The sequence below is a fragment of the Hyla sarda genome, chromosome 4, assembly GCF_029499605.1.
Source record: "Hyla sarda isolate aHylSar1 chromosome 4, aHylSar1.hap1, whole genome shotgun sequence".
NCBI lineage: Eukaryota > Metazoa > Chordata > Amphibia > Anura > Hylidae > Hyla > Hyla sarda.
In genome coordinates, this window is record NC_079192.1 from 144,660,699 (window position 1) to 144,677,501 (window position 16,803).

Below are 16,803 nucleotides of genomic sequence, written 5' to 3' on the forward strand. Positions count from 1 at the left end.
TTTAGCATTTTACGAACTTTGAAACTTTCTGCTTGTAAGGAAAATGGACATTCCAAATAAATGATATATATATTGATTCACATATACAATATGTCTACTCTATGTTGACATCATAAAGTTGACATGTTTTTACTTTTTGAAGACATTAAAGGGCTTCAAAGTATAGCAAAAATTTTCTAAATTTTCACGAAAATGTCAAAATTTGAATATTTTGGGGACCAGTTAAGTCTGAAGTGGATTTGAGGGGCCTTCCTGTGAGAAATACCCCATAAATGACCCCATTATAGAAACTGCACCCCTCAAAGTTTTCAACACCCTTTAGGTGTTTCACAAGAATAGCAGCAATGTGGAGGAGAAAAATCTAAATCAGTGTTAGGATAAAAAAGGCCCCAAAAATTTGTAGCCCAATTTCTCTCAAGTATGGAAATACCTCATATGTTGACAAAGTGCTCTGCGGACTCACAACATGGCTCAAGAAAGAAAGAGCAACTGTGAAATTTTTTTAAAACATATTTTGCTGTCATGGTTTTTGAGGGCGATGTTGCATTTAGTTGGCCATGAAAATGGAAAATTTGATTTTTAACACTAAAATGAAAAAATAAATGATGGCGTTACCCCAAAATGCCCCCCAAAAGTTAAAACCCCTTATGTGGATGTTAAGTGCTCTGCTGGCGCACTACAATGCTTCAAAGGGAAGGAGCAACATTTGGCTTTTTGAAAGAGAATTTTGATTAAATGGTTTTTGGGGGGTATGTTGCATTTAGCAACTCCCCAGGGTGCCAGAACAGGAAAAAAAAAAAAAAACACATGGCACACTATTTTGGAAACCCCCTCAAGAAACGTAACAAGGGGTGCAGTGAGCCTTAACACCTTACAGGTGTTGGACAGGTTTGCATTGAACTTGGACGAGAAAATGAAAAATTTGATTTTTAAAACTAAAATGATGGTGTTACTCCAAAGTTTTCATTTTCACATGGAGTAATAGGAGAAAATGGACCCCACAATTTGAAGTCCAAATTCTCCCCGTTAAGAAATTCCCCATATGTGGACGTTAAGTGCTCTGCTGGCGCACTACAGGTCTCAGAACAGAAGGAGCGCCATTGGACTTTTTGGAGAGAGAATTTTGCTGAAATGGAAGTCGGGGGCCATATGCATTTACAAACCTCCCATGGTGCCAGAACAGCAGAAATCCCTCACAAGTGTCCCCATTTTGAAAACTACTCCCCTCAAGGAATTCATTTAGGGGGTAGTAAGCATTTTGATCCCACAGGTAATTGAGGATAGTTTGTAGAACTAGGCCGTGAAAATTAAATTTCAAATAAATTTTGATGCATATTTTGCCCTTTTAGCACCAATATTTTGACTTTGACAAGGAATGCAGGAATATTGGCACCCCAAATTTTGTTAGGCAATTTCTCCAGAACATGCCAGTACTCAAGTTGGTATTTGGGCACACAGCAGGGCACAATAGGAAAGGAGCGTCTTTTGACATTTTGGATGTAGATTTTGCTTAAATGTGTTTTTTCACAACATACATGTTTACAGTGCCCACCATAGTACCAGAACAGTAGAACCCCCCTCCCCCCGCAAGTGACCCCATTTTGAAAACTACACCCCTCAAGGAACTCATTTATGGGAGTAGTGAGCATTTTGACCCCACAGGTGTTTGAGGATAGTTTGTAGAACTAGGCTGTGAAAATTAAATTTAAAATTTTCATGTGTATTTTGCACTTTTAGCACCAATTTTTTTTCACTTTCACAAGTAACACAGGAATATTAGCACCCCAAATTTTGTTAGGAAATTTCTCCAGAACACGCCAGTACCCAATATGTTGGCATAAGTTGGTATTTAAACACACAGCAGGGCACAAGAGGAAAGAAGCGCCTTTTAAATGCAGAATCTGTTTTCTCACACTATATGCATTTGCAGTGCAAACAGTAGAACTAGAAAGTGACCCACTTTGAAAACTACACCCCTCAAAGAATTTATTTAAGGGGTAGTGAGCATTTTGACCGAAAAGAGGTTTTCCAAAAGATGATGCTCATAGAGTTTGTGCATAGTAAAAATTGTGATTGCAACACCTGTGTGCCATTTCAGCACCTAAAATGTTGTGCCCAGGTTGCGCCACAGGAGACATACACCCCAGTAATTGTTATATGTGTTCTCCTGGGTACGGCAATACCCAATGTGTGGCATGGTCTATGCGGCCTGGGCACATGGCATGGCTGAGAGGGGAAGGATTGTCCAGGGCCTACTGTACCACTGTTTTTGCTGGAATGGTTTTGGGGTACAATGAAAATAATTTGTCTCACACTGGTATGTAGTGTCCCGACCCGGCGGATCCCCCTTTTATAGCAGACCCTGCATCTCTTTTGGGTCATCCGCTTCTTCCCAGTGTGAGGGATTTCACTGGGGAAATGCTGCCCTGGCACAATCCGTGAGGACTCGTTGGAAGTGCTGAGGCCTGCACCTTCCTGGTCCCCAAATATCAGGTTCCTTATCATCACCTCCTTGAACACCAAGAATGTCCCCCTCTGGCTGGCATGCCTGTACAGGACAAAGGCATTATATAAGGTCATCTGTACCATGTGCACAGTCAGTTTCTTGTACCAGGCCCTTGATTTCTCATGGTGCTGTATGGTTTCAGCACCTGGTCAGACAAGTACCCCCCCCCCCCCTCTCCCATGAACTTCTTATAAGCCAGGATGTAGTCTGGCTTATGGATTTCTGTACAGGCCCCACATACAGAAACTGGGGTCGTGGCATGGCCATGTATTGTGGTTAGTACAAGGACGTCTCTCTTGTCCTTGTACCTGACACACAATATGCCATGGCTGCACAGTGCCCTGCTCTCATGCTTTTGCATGGGGTGTGCCAGCAGAGGTTTGGGGAAGCCTTTCTGTTTTTTACGTACAGTGAGGCTTTTGAATAGGGGGATTCTCGTATAGAAATTGTCCAGGTAGAGGTGGTATCCCTGGTCTAGTGTGGGGTGCACCAAATCCCACACAATCTTGCCAGTAATTCCCAGGACAGGGGGGCACTCTGGGGGTTCAATTGATGAGTCTTTCCCCGAGTAGGAGTCGGCTGAGGATGTGAGCAGGAATGTAGGGGTCCTCATCATCATTCACAGACTCCGTCTCTTAGGCCAAATAGTCATAGGCCTCTTCCAGCGAATACATCCACTGTGATGTGCTGGACATGTTGTGCATATTATATATATATATATATATATATATACATATATACACACACACACACACACACAATACGAAAAACCGGGGGTGACCACAACAGGAAAGGGGTGACTTTTTTTGTGTTTTTTTTTTTTTTGTAACAGGGTGACAAAGGAGTGACAAAGGAGTGACAAAGGAATGACAGGAAAGGGTTAGCTTTTTTTTTTTTTTACTTTTTATAGCAAGGGGATGAGAACAGGAACAGTGACAAGGGGCGACAATCACAAGTGACACGGGGTGACGGTCTCAGATGACAGCAGACAGCAAACTCAGATGGCACAGGGGTGATGGACGGTGATAGCGGACAGCTGATTTATATTGAAAAATACCAATCAGCACGCCACAGCTACCACAGGGGACATGGGTGACGGTCTCTGGTGACACAGGAGCGACTATCACAGGTGACAGGGGGTGATGATCACAGGGGCGACAGATTCTGGGGACAAGAGGTGACGATCATGGACTCTGGTGATAGCGGACGGCTGATTTATACTGAAAAATACTAATCAGCACGCCACAGCTATCACAGGAGGACAAGGGGCGAAGGTCTCAGGGGTGATGAGAGGCAATAAGGGGCCATGAGGTGTGATGAGAAGGGGGGGGGGGTGTACTATAGGATGATGGCAGGGGGGAGGGGGTGATGAGGGGGATAATAGAGTGGTTTTTAGCTCTTTTTGTGACTTTATAAAGCTGATCCACCGTGAAAACGGCAGATCAGTCCGCAGCACTTCTTCTCTTCACACTCTCCTCTGACAGACTGACTGTCAACAGCGCGATCACAGAGCCAGAACAGTCCGATCACGTGATCTGCGCTCTGATTGGTCAGTCTGTCAGAGGACAGCCAATCAGAGCGATCGCGGGGTGGGACCGTTCTGATTGGTCCCTCTGCTTGTCACAGAGATCCCCTGCTGCCAAAAGCAGCAGACATCACCGTGGCTTCACCGTGCAGAGTCGCGCAGTGAAGCTTTTAATACAGGACGTATGCACATTACATACATCCAGCTGCACAAACCTGTCGGCAGCTCGGACGTATGCATATGTCCTGTAGCGGGAAGGGGTTAACCCCAGGCTCTTCCAATATACTACCTTTTTGATCCCTAACATTATTATTAAAATGAAAAGTTTAGCAGTTTAGCGATTTAATATTACTCACCGATCATTGGCTGTAGGATATTCTCTAGCACTCTGACCAAATGCTGATATATCTGAATAGCCAGATCACTCAACACTTGTCTGTATTCGGCAAGATCAAAGTTTGTGAGACAGTGTTCATTCTGCCGGGTTGAATTGTGCTTCATAAATGCCTGGAGATGGAGGAAGATTAAAGACAGTGAGTCCTGGTGGTATTTTGTAACGTATACTCTTAACCTGATGTGAACAATACTTAATCCAGATTAAAGTGGATATATCACTTTTTTGTTTTTGTAAAATAAGTTAAAAATATATACTTAAACATTAATTCATATATCAAGGCTCTACAAATCCCAGGAGCCAGGTAGCCATGGAGTCTGAAAATTTCATCATGGCGCCTTGTTTTTTTTCATCCCATTTTATTAGCCTGCCATTTCCCAACCCATGACATACATTTACATCATGGGTCAGATGAAGTAGTATAACGCATGCCAGGGGGACCCGGGCCCACATCATACCTGGCAGGTACTGGCTACTAAGAAGAGGAGATGATCCAGCGTGGGTCAATAGAAATCCAGACTTTATTAGAACTCACAGTAAAAGCAGTAAAAGCAACCAGCAGATCAGACGCGTTTCAGGCGCATGCGCCCTTCGTCAGTGATGTCATCCATCTGCACAGGTGTCAGTTAAATACCGACCAGGTAGTGGGTGGAGAGTTAACCACCAATTAAACTACACTTGGACCGCTGACAATCGGTGCAGAGGAGGATACTAATACAAAACATGGACAAAATGTTAGTAAAAGTACAAGAAGCTAAAAACAATACACTAATATGCAATTATGCACAAATGGCTTGTACAACACAGGATAATAACATGGTGATATGAAAAATCATATAAAATGTACACCAGTTATAATTCGCTGTGAAAGTGGAACAAACGTGTGTGTGTGACTGCGGTGCTAGTAATGGAACAGCAATTCTCTCTTTAAATTCAAACCCTTCGGTGCACTGGTGCCCAAGGTGAATTGCCAGAATGCCTCACGTTCCAACAATTTTCGCCGCACACAACCACCACGAGGTCCTATGTGAACACGTTCAATAGCATAACTTTGAAAATAATTAATGTGGCCACCATGTACAATTTTAAAATGTAAAGATGCTGCCGATCGGTTTCTTACGGCATTGCTAGTTATGTCATTGAGATGTTCCAGCGCTCTTACCCTAAGTTTCCTGGAAGTGGAGCCTACGTATTTAAGTTGGCACTGCGAACACTCAATGATATAGACTACATTATGGTGGTTACAATTAATATAATCTTTTATCTGATAATTTTTGGTTTGCTCTGCATTGGAAAATTGTGTGCATAATTTGGCATAATTGCAAGTTCTACAGATCCTACCGCCACATTTAAAAAATCCTCTATTACTCAACCAGTTATTTCTATTAACTGTGTTGGACAATACCAAACTAGGGGAAAGAATATCTCCCAGGGTTTTTGCCTTTTTTGGGACTATGTGGCAGCCTTTGGATAATATTTTTGCTACAGTTTCATCCTGTCTCAGGAAATGGAGATGTCTATTGATAATATTCTTGACCTGTGTAAATTGAGGAGAATAAGTGAGTGCTATGACCGGTTTGTTCTGAAAATTAGAGCGACTGTGTTGTGAACAGTTAATAGATGGAGAAATTAGACGAGAACGGTCCTTTTTAGCAACAATAGTTTTAGCTCTGGATAAAGTACGTTTAGTGTAGCCTCTATTCGCGAGCCTACGTGAAGCCTCACTGATTTGAGACTCGCAAGTAGAGGGACCACTACAATTTCTTTTTATCCGTGTGAATTCTCCTACTGGAATAGCCCTGATGGTATGTGGCGGATGATTACTATCAGCTCTGAGAATAGTGTTACCTGCAGTGGGTTTGCGGAACGTTGAAACAGAAATGATATGATCTGGTGCTGAGCTGAATTCAAGGTCAAGGAAGGAAATGCTGGATGGGTGTGAATGGTGAGTGAATTTAAGATTGTAGGAATTGTTATTAATGTATTCCAGGAACAGTGGTATGGCAGACATATCACCCTTCCAAATCAGGAGGAGATCATCTATGAATCTGCCATACCACTGCACGTGGGAAATAAATGGATTGGATGTAGAAAAGAGGTACTTGGATTCCCAATATGACATAGTCAGATTGGCTAAAGAAGGTGAATGTCTAGCGCCCATGGAAACGCCACTAGTTTGAATGAAGAACATGCGGTCAAAAGAAAAAAAGTTATGTGTCATGAGATACCATGTGCTCATTTTAATGAATTCTTTTAAATCAGAGGTATAGTCACTGTGGTTGTCCAAATGGTACATCAGTGCTTCCATGGCGACATGCCAGGGAATACTGGTGTACAATGAGACAACATCACAAGTTAACCAACTATGCTCTAGCCTCCATGTTAGATGTTCGAAAGCTCTAAGGACATCTCTAGAATCTTTAAGATAACCAGGGACCCTTTGGACCATGGGCTGAAGCATTTGATCAGTCCATATGGATAGTTTTTCTGAAAGGGAACCACAAGAAGATACAATCGGTCTCATAGGGGGGGGTGAGATTAGTTTATGGGTTTTGGGTAGGCCGTACATGATCGGGATAATGGGTTCATCCACCAGCATGTATTCCCTGTCCCTGTTTGAAATGACACCCAAACTAACCCCTTCACTCAGTAGTTTATCCAACTCACTTTTAAACTTGGCGGTAGGATTAGAATCCAATTTTTTGTACACATTTGTATCCGAAAGTAGATAATTAATTTGTTGCATATAAATCGCCTTATCCATCACAGTGACTGTGCCGCCCTTATCAGACATTTTAATGACTATATCATCTGCAATACTAAGTTCATTGAGAGCGGCATTTTCACTGTGCGAAAGGTTACGATGTTTGTTGGGCAGTCCTGATCGACTGTTACCCAATGCAATTAAATCCACCTCCACTGCATTTTGGAATAAATCCATACCATTAGTTCTAGATTGAAGAGGATAAAAGTAAGGGTTAGCATTTCTATGAGCAGGGTTGCTATTGGTAACTGCATCTGATTGTTCTGCAGCTAAATCTTGTAATGTGCATAAGGCCACCTGCTCCGAGAAATGTAATCCACAAAATTCGTTAACATAATTATTACGAGAAATAGGTACATTGTAATCCATAACAACATCTGCGAAAAAATGTTTTTTGATTGTCAAATTTCGTACAAACTTGTTAATTTCACATAACATTTTAAAGATTTGCAGATCGTTAGATGGGGAGAAATTCATTCCCCTACTAAGGACACTGATTTGGTCAGGAGTGAGTGTCCTATTAGATAAATTTAACACTGTTAATTTCTCATCACTTGGCTCCTCAATCTGGGAGTGGCCACGTCTGTTGTGTTTTCTTCCCCCCCTCCGGGAGGGTTTCCTTTGCGCTTGGAGTTTTTTGAAAGATGACGCTGTTGAACAGCTGAAGACTGTGAAGTGTCCGATTCTGTGCTATCTCCATTGGCTTCCGTTTCATACTCAGATGAGCTGAACGTAACTTTTGGTTTGCGATTGCGATTTCTTCTTCTATAATTTTTATTTTTATTTTTGAGAATAGATTTGGGTTCACTTGATTCCCATTTGCCCCACGCATAGACTTGATTGGTTTCATAGTCCCGTATGTCCCGCTGTAACTTGATTTTTTTGGTTTCCATGATGTGGGTTTCCATTTTATTAATGCGCTCATTTATTTTATCCAAGAAATCTTTATATTCAGGTAAATCCTTGTACAGTTCAGCTTCACTCTTAAATTTGTCAATGTCCTCTGTGAGGGTCTCTAATCTGAGAGACTCGAATTTAGTAATAGTCCTCATAATACTTTTGGAACAAATGGTAAGAGCCTCATTCCACTCATTCAGCATTTCATCACAATAGACAATGTTAGGAATTTTCCGGATCCGTAGACCTCTCGGAATAATTTCTTTAGTTAAATAATTCGTGAGAGTGGTGTGATCCCACCATAACTTCATTTCCTGGAATTGCAGGCGTTCAAGATTATGCATACATACTTTAAGGTTCACCAGATTAGGTTCCTGGGATCCTGTAGCAGCAAATAAATTGGCTGCTTTGGCAGAACGGTTCAAGTTAGCCATGACTGCAAAACGCAATAGTGAACTGGGTTGCACACAGTACCTTGCTTATGATCCTGTGAAGTTCTCTGGAAGGTGGTGAGCACGGAATGGCTGTAGAACTTGGCAAGTATAGTTCAGAAAAATCCAGCTCGCTCCACCAATGCGCCCCCGACACGGATCCGCACCCAGCCCGGTGCACATGGATTCAAATAAGAAGAGGAGATGATCCAGCGTGGGTCAATAGAAATCCAGACTTTATTAGAACTCACAGTAAAAGCAGTAAAAGCAACCAGCAGATCAGACGCGTTTCAGGCGCATGCGCCCTTCGTCAGTGATGTCATCCATCTGCACAGGTGTCAGTTAAATACCGACCAGGTAGTGGGTGGAGAGTTAACCACCAATTAAACTACACTTGGACCGCTGACAATCGGTGCAGAGGAGGATACTAATACAAAACATAGACAAAATGTTAGTAAAAGTACAAGAAGCTAAAAACAATACACTAATATGCAATTATACACAAATGGCTTGTACAACACAGGATAATAACATGGTGATATGAAAAATCATATAAAATGTACACCAGTTATAATTCGCTGTGAAAGTGGAACAAACGTGTGTGTGTGACTGCGGTGCTAGTAATGGAACAGCAATTCTCTCTTTAAATTCAAACCCTTCGGTGCACTGGTGCCCAAGGTGAATTGCCAGAATGCCTCACGTTCCAACAATTTTCGCCGCACACAACCACCACGAGGTCCTATGTGAACACGTTCAATAGCATAAATTTGAAAATAATAATAAAAGATTATATTAATTGTAACCACCATAATGTAGTCTATATCATTGAGTGTTCGCAGTGCCAACTTAAATACGTAGGCTCCACTTCCAGGAAACTTAGGGTAAGAGCGCTGGAACATCTCAATGACATAACTAGCAATGCCGTAAGAAACCGATCGGCAGCATCTTTACATTTTAAAATTGTACATGGTGGCCACATTAATTATTTTCAAATTTATGCTATTGAACGTGTTCACATAGGACCTCGTGGTGGTTGTGTGCGGCGAAAATTGTTGGAACGTGAGGCATTCTGGCAATTCACCTTGGGCACCAGTGCACCGAAGGGTTTGAATTTAAAGAGAGAATTGCTGTTCCATTACTAGCACCGCAGTCACACACACACGTTTGTTCCACTTTCACAGCGAATTATAACTGGTGTACATTTTATATGATTTTTCATATCACCATGTTATTATCCTGTGTTGTACAAGCCATTTGTGCATAATTGCATATTAGTGTATTGTTTTTAGCTTCTTGTACTTTTACTAACATTTTGTCCATGTTTTGTATTAGTATCCTCCTCTGCACCGATTGTCAGCGGTCCAAGTGTAGTTTAATTGGTGGTTAACTCTCCACCCACTACCTGGTCGGTATTTAACTGACACCTGTGCAGATGGATGACATCACTGACGAAGGGCGCATGCGCCTGAAACGCGTCTGATCTGCTGGTTGCTTTTACTGCTTTTACTGTGAGTTCTAATAAAGTCTGGATTTCTATTGACCCACGCTGGATCATCTCCTCTTCTTATTTGAATCCATGTGCACCGGGCTGGGTGCGGATCCGTGTCGGGGGCGCATTGGTGGAGCGAGCTGGATTTTTCTGAACTATACTTGCCAAGTTCTACAGCCATTCCGTGCTCACCACCTTCCAGAGAACTTCACAGGATCATAAGCAAGGTACTGTGTGCAACCCAGTTCACTATTGCGTTTTGCAGTCATGGCTAACTTGAACCGTTCTGCCAAAGCAGCCAATTTATTTGCTGCTACAGGATCCCAGGAACCTAATCTGGTGAACCTTAAAGTATGTATGCATAATCTTGAACGCCTGCAATTCCAGGAAATGAAGTTATGGTGGGATCACACCACTCTCACGAATTATTTAACTAAAGAAATTATTCCGAGAGGTCTACGGATCCGGAAAATTCCTAACATTGTCTATTGTGATGAAATGCTGAATGAGTGGAATGAGGCTCTTACCATTTGTTCCAAAAGTATTATGAGGACTATTACTAAATTCGAGTCTCTCAGATTAGAGACCCTCACAGAGGACATTGACAAATTTAAGAGTGAAGCTGAACTGTACAAGGATTTACCTGAATATAAAGATTTCTTGGATAAAATAAATGAGCGCATTAATAAAATGGAAACCCACATCATGGAAACCAAAAAAATCAAGTTACAGCGGGACATACGGGACTATGAAACCAATCAAGTCTATGCGTGGGGCAAATGGGAATCAAGTGAACCCAAATCTATTCTCAAAAATAAAAATAAAAATTATAGAAGAAGAAATCGCAATCGCAAACCAAAAGTTACGTTCAGCTCATCTGAGTATGAAACGGAAGCCAATGGAGATAGCACAGAATCGGACACTTCACAGTCTTCAGCTGTTCAACAGCGTCATCTTTCAAAAAACTCCAAGCGCAAAGGAAACCCTCCCGGAGGGGGGGAAGAAAACACAACAGACGTGGCCACTCCCAGATTGAGGAGCCAAGTGATGAGAAATTAACAGTGTTAAATTTATCTAATAGGACACTCACTCCTGACCAAATCAGTGTCCTTAGTAGGGGAATGAATTTCTCCCCATCTAACGATCTGCAAATCTTTAAAATGTTATGTGAAATTAACAAGTTTGTACGAAATTTGACAATCAAAAAACATTTTTTCGCAGATGTTGTTATGGATTACAATGTACCTATTTCTCGTAATAATTATGTTAACGAATTTTGTGGATTACATTTCTCGGAGCAGGTGGCCTTATGCACATTACAAGATTTAGCTGCAGAACAATCAGATGCAGTTACCAATAGCAACCCTGCTCATAGAAATGCTAACCCTTACTTTTATCCTCTTCAATCTAGAACTAATGGTATGGATTTATTCCAAAATGCAGTGGAGGTGGATTTAATTGCATTGGGTAACAGTCGATCAGGACTGCCCAACAAACATCGTAACCTTTCGCACAGTGAAAATGCCGCTCTCAATGAACTTAGTATTGCAGATGATATAGTCATTAAAATGTCTGATAAGGGCGGCACAGTCACTGTGATGGATAAGGCGATTTATATGCAACAAATTAATTATCTACTTTCGGATACAAATGTGTACAAAAAATTGGATTCTAATCCTACCGCCAAGTTTAAAAGTGAGTTGGATAAACTACTGAGTGAAGGGGTTAGTTTGGGTGTCATTTCAAACAGGGACAGGGAATACATGCTGGTGGATGAACCCATTATCCCGATCATGTACGGCCTACCCAAAACCCATAAACTAATCTCACCCCCCCCTATGAGACCGATTGTATCTTCTTGTGGTTCCCTTTCAGAAAAACTATCCATATGGACTGATCAAATGCTTCAGCCCATGGTCCAAAGGGTCCCTGGTTATCTTAAAGATTCTAGAGATGTCCTTAGAGCTTTCGAACATCTAACATGGAGGCTAGAGCATAGTTGGTTAACTTGTGATGTTGTCTCATTGTACACCAGTATTCCCTGGCATGTCGCCATGGAAGCACTGATGTACCATTTGGACAACCACAGTGACTATACCTCTGATTTAAAAGAATTCATTAAAATGAGCACATGGTATCTCATGACACATAACTTTTTTTCTTTTGACCGCATGTTCTTCATTCAAACTAGTGGCGTTTCCATGGGCGCTAGACATTCACCTTCTTTAGCCAATCTGACTATGTCATATTGGGAATCCAAGTACCTCTTTTCTACATCCAATCCATTTATTTCCCACGTGCAGTGGTATGGCAGATTCATAGATGATCTCCTCCTGATTTGGAAGGGTGATATGTCTGCCATACCACTGTTCCTGGAATACATTAATAACAATTCCTACAATCTTAAATTCACTCACCATTCACACCCATCCAGCATTTCCTTCCTTGACCTTGAATTCAGCTCAGCACCAGATCATATCATTTCTGTTTCAACGTTCCGCAAACCCACTGCAGGTAACACTATTCTCAGAGCTGATAGTAATCATCCGCCACATACCATCAGGGCTATTCCAGTAGGAGAATTCACACGGATAAAAAGAAATTGTAGTGGTCCCTCTACTTGCGAGTCTCAAATCAGTGAGGCTTCACGTAGGCTCGCGAATAGAGGCTACACTAAACGTACTTTATCCAGAGCTAAAACTATTGTTGCTAAAAAGGACCGTTCTCGTCTAATTTCTCCATCTATTAACTGTTCACAACACAGTCGCTCTAATTTTCAGAACAAACCGGTCATAGCACTCACTTATTCTCCTCAATTTACACAGGTCAAGAATATTATCAATAGACATCTCCATTTCCTGAGACAGGATGAAACTGTAGCAAAAATATTATCCAAAGGCTGCCACATAGTCCCAAAAAAGGCAAAAACCCTGGGAGATATTCTTTCCCCTAGTTTGGTATTGTCCAACACAGTTAATAGAAATAACTGGTTGAGTAATAGAGGATTTTTTAAATGTGGCGGTAGGATCTGTAGAACTTGCAATTATGCCAAATTATGCACACAATTTTCCAATGCAGAGCAAACCAAAAATTATCAGATAAAAGATTATATTAATTGTAACCACCATAATGTAGTCTATATCATTGAGTGTTCGCAGTGCCAACTTAAATACGTAGGCTCCACTTCCAGGAAACTTAGGGTAAGAGCGCTGGAACATCTCAATGACATAACTAGCAATGCCGTAAGAAACCGATCGGCAGCATCTTTACATTTTAAAATTGTACATGGTGGCCACATTAATTATTTTCAAAGTTATGCTATTGAACGTGTTCACATAGGACCTCGTGGTGGTTGTGTGCGGCGAAAATTGTTGGAACGTGAGGCATTCTGGCAATTCACCTTGGGCACCAGTGCACCGAAGGGTTTGAATTTAAAGAGAGAATTGCTGTTCCATTACTAGCACCGCAGTCACACACACACGTTTGTTCCACTTTCACAGCGAATTATAACTGGTGTACATTTTATATGATTTTTCATATCACCATGTTATTATCCTGTGTTGTACAAGCCATTTGTGCATAATTGCATATTAGTGTATTGTTTTTAGCTTCTTGTACTTTTACTAACATTTTGTCCATGTTTTGTATTAGTATCCTCCTCTGCACCGATTGTCAGCGGTCCAAGTGTAGTTTAATTGGTGGTTAACTCTCCACCCACTACCTGGTCGGTATTTAACTGACACCTGTGCAGATGGATGACATCACTGACGAAGGGCGCATGCGCCTGAAACGCGTCTGATCTGCTGGTTGCTTTTACTGCTTTTACTGTGAGTTCTAATAAAGTCTGGATTTCTATTGACCCACGCTGGATCATCTCCTCTTCTTATTTGAATCCATGTGCACCGGGCTGGGTGCGGATCCGTGTCGGGGGCGCATTGGTGGAGCGAGCTGGATTTTTCTGAACTATACTTGCCAGGTACTGGCTACTATCTGTGAGATCACCCAGATGTCTCATTTAACTGTTTAAATTCCATAATTGCAGCATTAAAACAATTATGGCGTGCAATTAAGATAAATAAAAAGAATATATATATATATATATATATATATATATATAAAATCCCCCCTAAAAAATGTAAATCACTTCACATTACTGATCCTGCATGGTCAATAGTCTAGACACAAAAAAAATAAATCTTTAATTTTGGTGAAATCAAATCTCTGAAAAAAATAAACTTTGCAGAAGTGATACCAGTACAAATTAGTGTATCGCGCAAAATCTGAAAAATTGTGCTGGGCCATTAACAAAAAGTCCTGACTCCTAACTTTTTCCTTTTGCTGACTTTGTCACGACCTATCATATAGGAAGTTTTACCTATATAACAATAGTAAAGGTTTCCGAGGGTAATTTTAAAGAATAACCTTTCAGAATGAAACCATAGAAATGCAATGTTAATGTATTAAACTAAAAATATATATTTGATAAATTCAATCAGATTAAATGGTACCTCTTCTCCACTGTACTGCTTCAGGCAATGAAGAAATCGGCAGGTGTTAGAAAGCCAAAAAGACACGGTTTCAAAGTCATCCCCTCTTTTCTGAAATTAAAAATAAATAAAATAAACACATGATAATTAACTTTACTGGCAAACTAGATTGACAGGTCAATTCAATAAATGTAGAAATTCAAAGAGGTACAGTAAATTTTACATGTAAAAGTACCCAGTACACACGACATTACACAGATGTGTGGTAAGTTATATGTAGACTGACTGTAAGGGTTAAATGCTAAGACTAAGCTGTCTTGGCAGGAGTCTACTGGGTAACCATGTTATTGTTCAGCAGTGGAAAGAGGCCATGATGCAGAACATCTCACTTCTTCAGGGGCCTTCAAGAATACCAGTTCTGGCTTGGTGCCATCATACATTACAGTCTCACTATCTCACTTCTTTTTGTTAATAGTATTATGGCCGCAGTCATGCTGAGTGACTTGCATCACTGCTTCTACCCAGAGTCTCTAAGGACTCCTTCCAAAAATAGAGCAAATACACAGCGCCTGCTTTGATCATCAGCTACATGACCCAGTGTGCTGCCAAATAGTGTAGAACAGGAACGAAACTAAATAGATGTGCCTAACTAGAGTCTATGTAGCAGTAGAACTGATATTCCATGACACAATAAATCTTTATATATCCGTACGAGAAGAAAGGTTCAGCTCTCTGTTCTACTGTATTTGTTATCCATAACACAAGAACTATTGATCAGAAAAATTGGTGATGTGTTTTAAACTATTGTGCTATGAATAAAGACTAATTGTTAGAATAGTGTCTGCATTTGTTCGGGTACAGGGATGAGCAGCGGGGAATGGACTGACATGTGCCGGTGGAATGTTGAAGTAGGGCAGCGGGGAATGAGTACGGGCAGCGGGGAATATTAATTGCGCGTCGGGTACCAGCAGCAGGGAATAGAAGATGCGGAACGTGGGTCAGGGGAACAACATTAGATTATTAACAGTGCAAGTTTAAAAACCCTGCCGGAAGCCCTGAATGGCCACTCAGGGCTCCCGGCGGGGATTTGAAAATGAAAGTAAAAGACACTATATACACAGCTGGGGAACAGAGCATGCCGCCCATTCCCCTGGTTAATAACGTATGCTCGCATCGGGTCTCAGAAGTAAGACATAGTGTGTTCCATCCCTTACTCCCTGTACTACTTCCCCCAACATGGAACAGACTCTGTTCCATGATGGGGGTAGTAGTACAATCACTACTGTTGTCTCTCCAGCCGCCCGCAGACTCCCGCAGCCGGGGAACTACTACTCCCATCATGGAAACTAGTCTGTTCCATGATGGGAGTAGTAGTAGTGGCTGCAGGAGTCTGTAGGCGGCTGATACGAACGAATGAAAAACCGATGCAAAAAGGATGCCACTAAATGGCATCCCTTTGTATCAGTTTGCATCCGTTAGTAAAATGGTCCGTTTAGTAAGCATTGATGGGAGAATAGCGGGACAGGGGACAACCACTGTGTGAACCTAGCCTTAGAGTAGGGGTTTCCTGAATGAAAAACAAATGGGCAGCATCTTCCCCATGGATATTAGGTTAGGAATTGATAACAAGAGAAAAAGAGGTGACTATTACATTTCTCTTATCACATAGTGATAACTGACCTTCAAGATCTTTTTGATGCCATTAATGGTTGAAGTGAGCAAGGAACGGACTTTCTGGTCATCGTTGAGGTAATCCGCGTGTCGCACACACATGAATAGAATGTATGCTGGCAGACCTGGAATAAGGTTCACAGCAACACCACGAGGCTTTAAGTCTGAAAACAACGAAAATAAAGTGAACATTTTCATAATTTCTGAACCAACTTACATGACCTTAGTGAATAATGGGGAAGATTTACTAATAGTGTATACTTCACACACTTAGACATGGCAGTCTACAAATGCACCAGATTATACATCAGGGAAAATGTCAAAATTACATGCCGACATGTCTGTACTGGGAGAGCCCCATTCATTTCGATTGCCCAGACGTAATCAGCAAGTGACTACATTCAGGTCATTTCCCAAGCGTATGCAAGTTTTGACTCGGACTGAGAAACGCAGCTTGCAGCAATTTTCAGTCCAAAGCAAAACTAAGATATGTTGAGAAAATTACCCAAACCTCGGACCATTGAAATAAATGGGACCCATGCTTGTCCATACATGGACATGTCGGCATATCATTTTGACATTTTCCCCGATGTACCAAGAGAGACAAACAGTGATGTGAAAGAGTAAAAATGTTGTCAC

The 16,803-nt window shown here is 41.4% G+C and overlaps 1 protein-coding gene across 2 annotated transcripts in view; it reads right to left on the reverse strand.

Moving 5' to 3' along the window:
* Window positions 1–16,803, reverse strand: part of MYO5A (myosin VA) — a 198,946-nt gene that overhangs the window by 13,054 nt on the left and 169,089 nt on the right. For both annotated transcript variants that reach the window (XM_056572329.1, XM_056572328.1), the window contains 3 exons: window positions 16,174–16,328; window positions 14,515–14,604; window positions 4,388–4,538 (listed from right to left, as the gene is read on the reverse strand). In XM_056572329.1, the coding sequence (XP_056428304.1) occupies window positions 4,388–4,538; window positions 14,515–14,604; window positions 16,174–16,328 (396 nt within the window). The remainder of the gene's footprint in view (window positions 1–4,387; window positions 4,539–14,514; window positions 14,605–16,173; window positions 16,329–16,803) is intronic.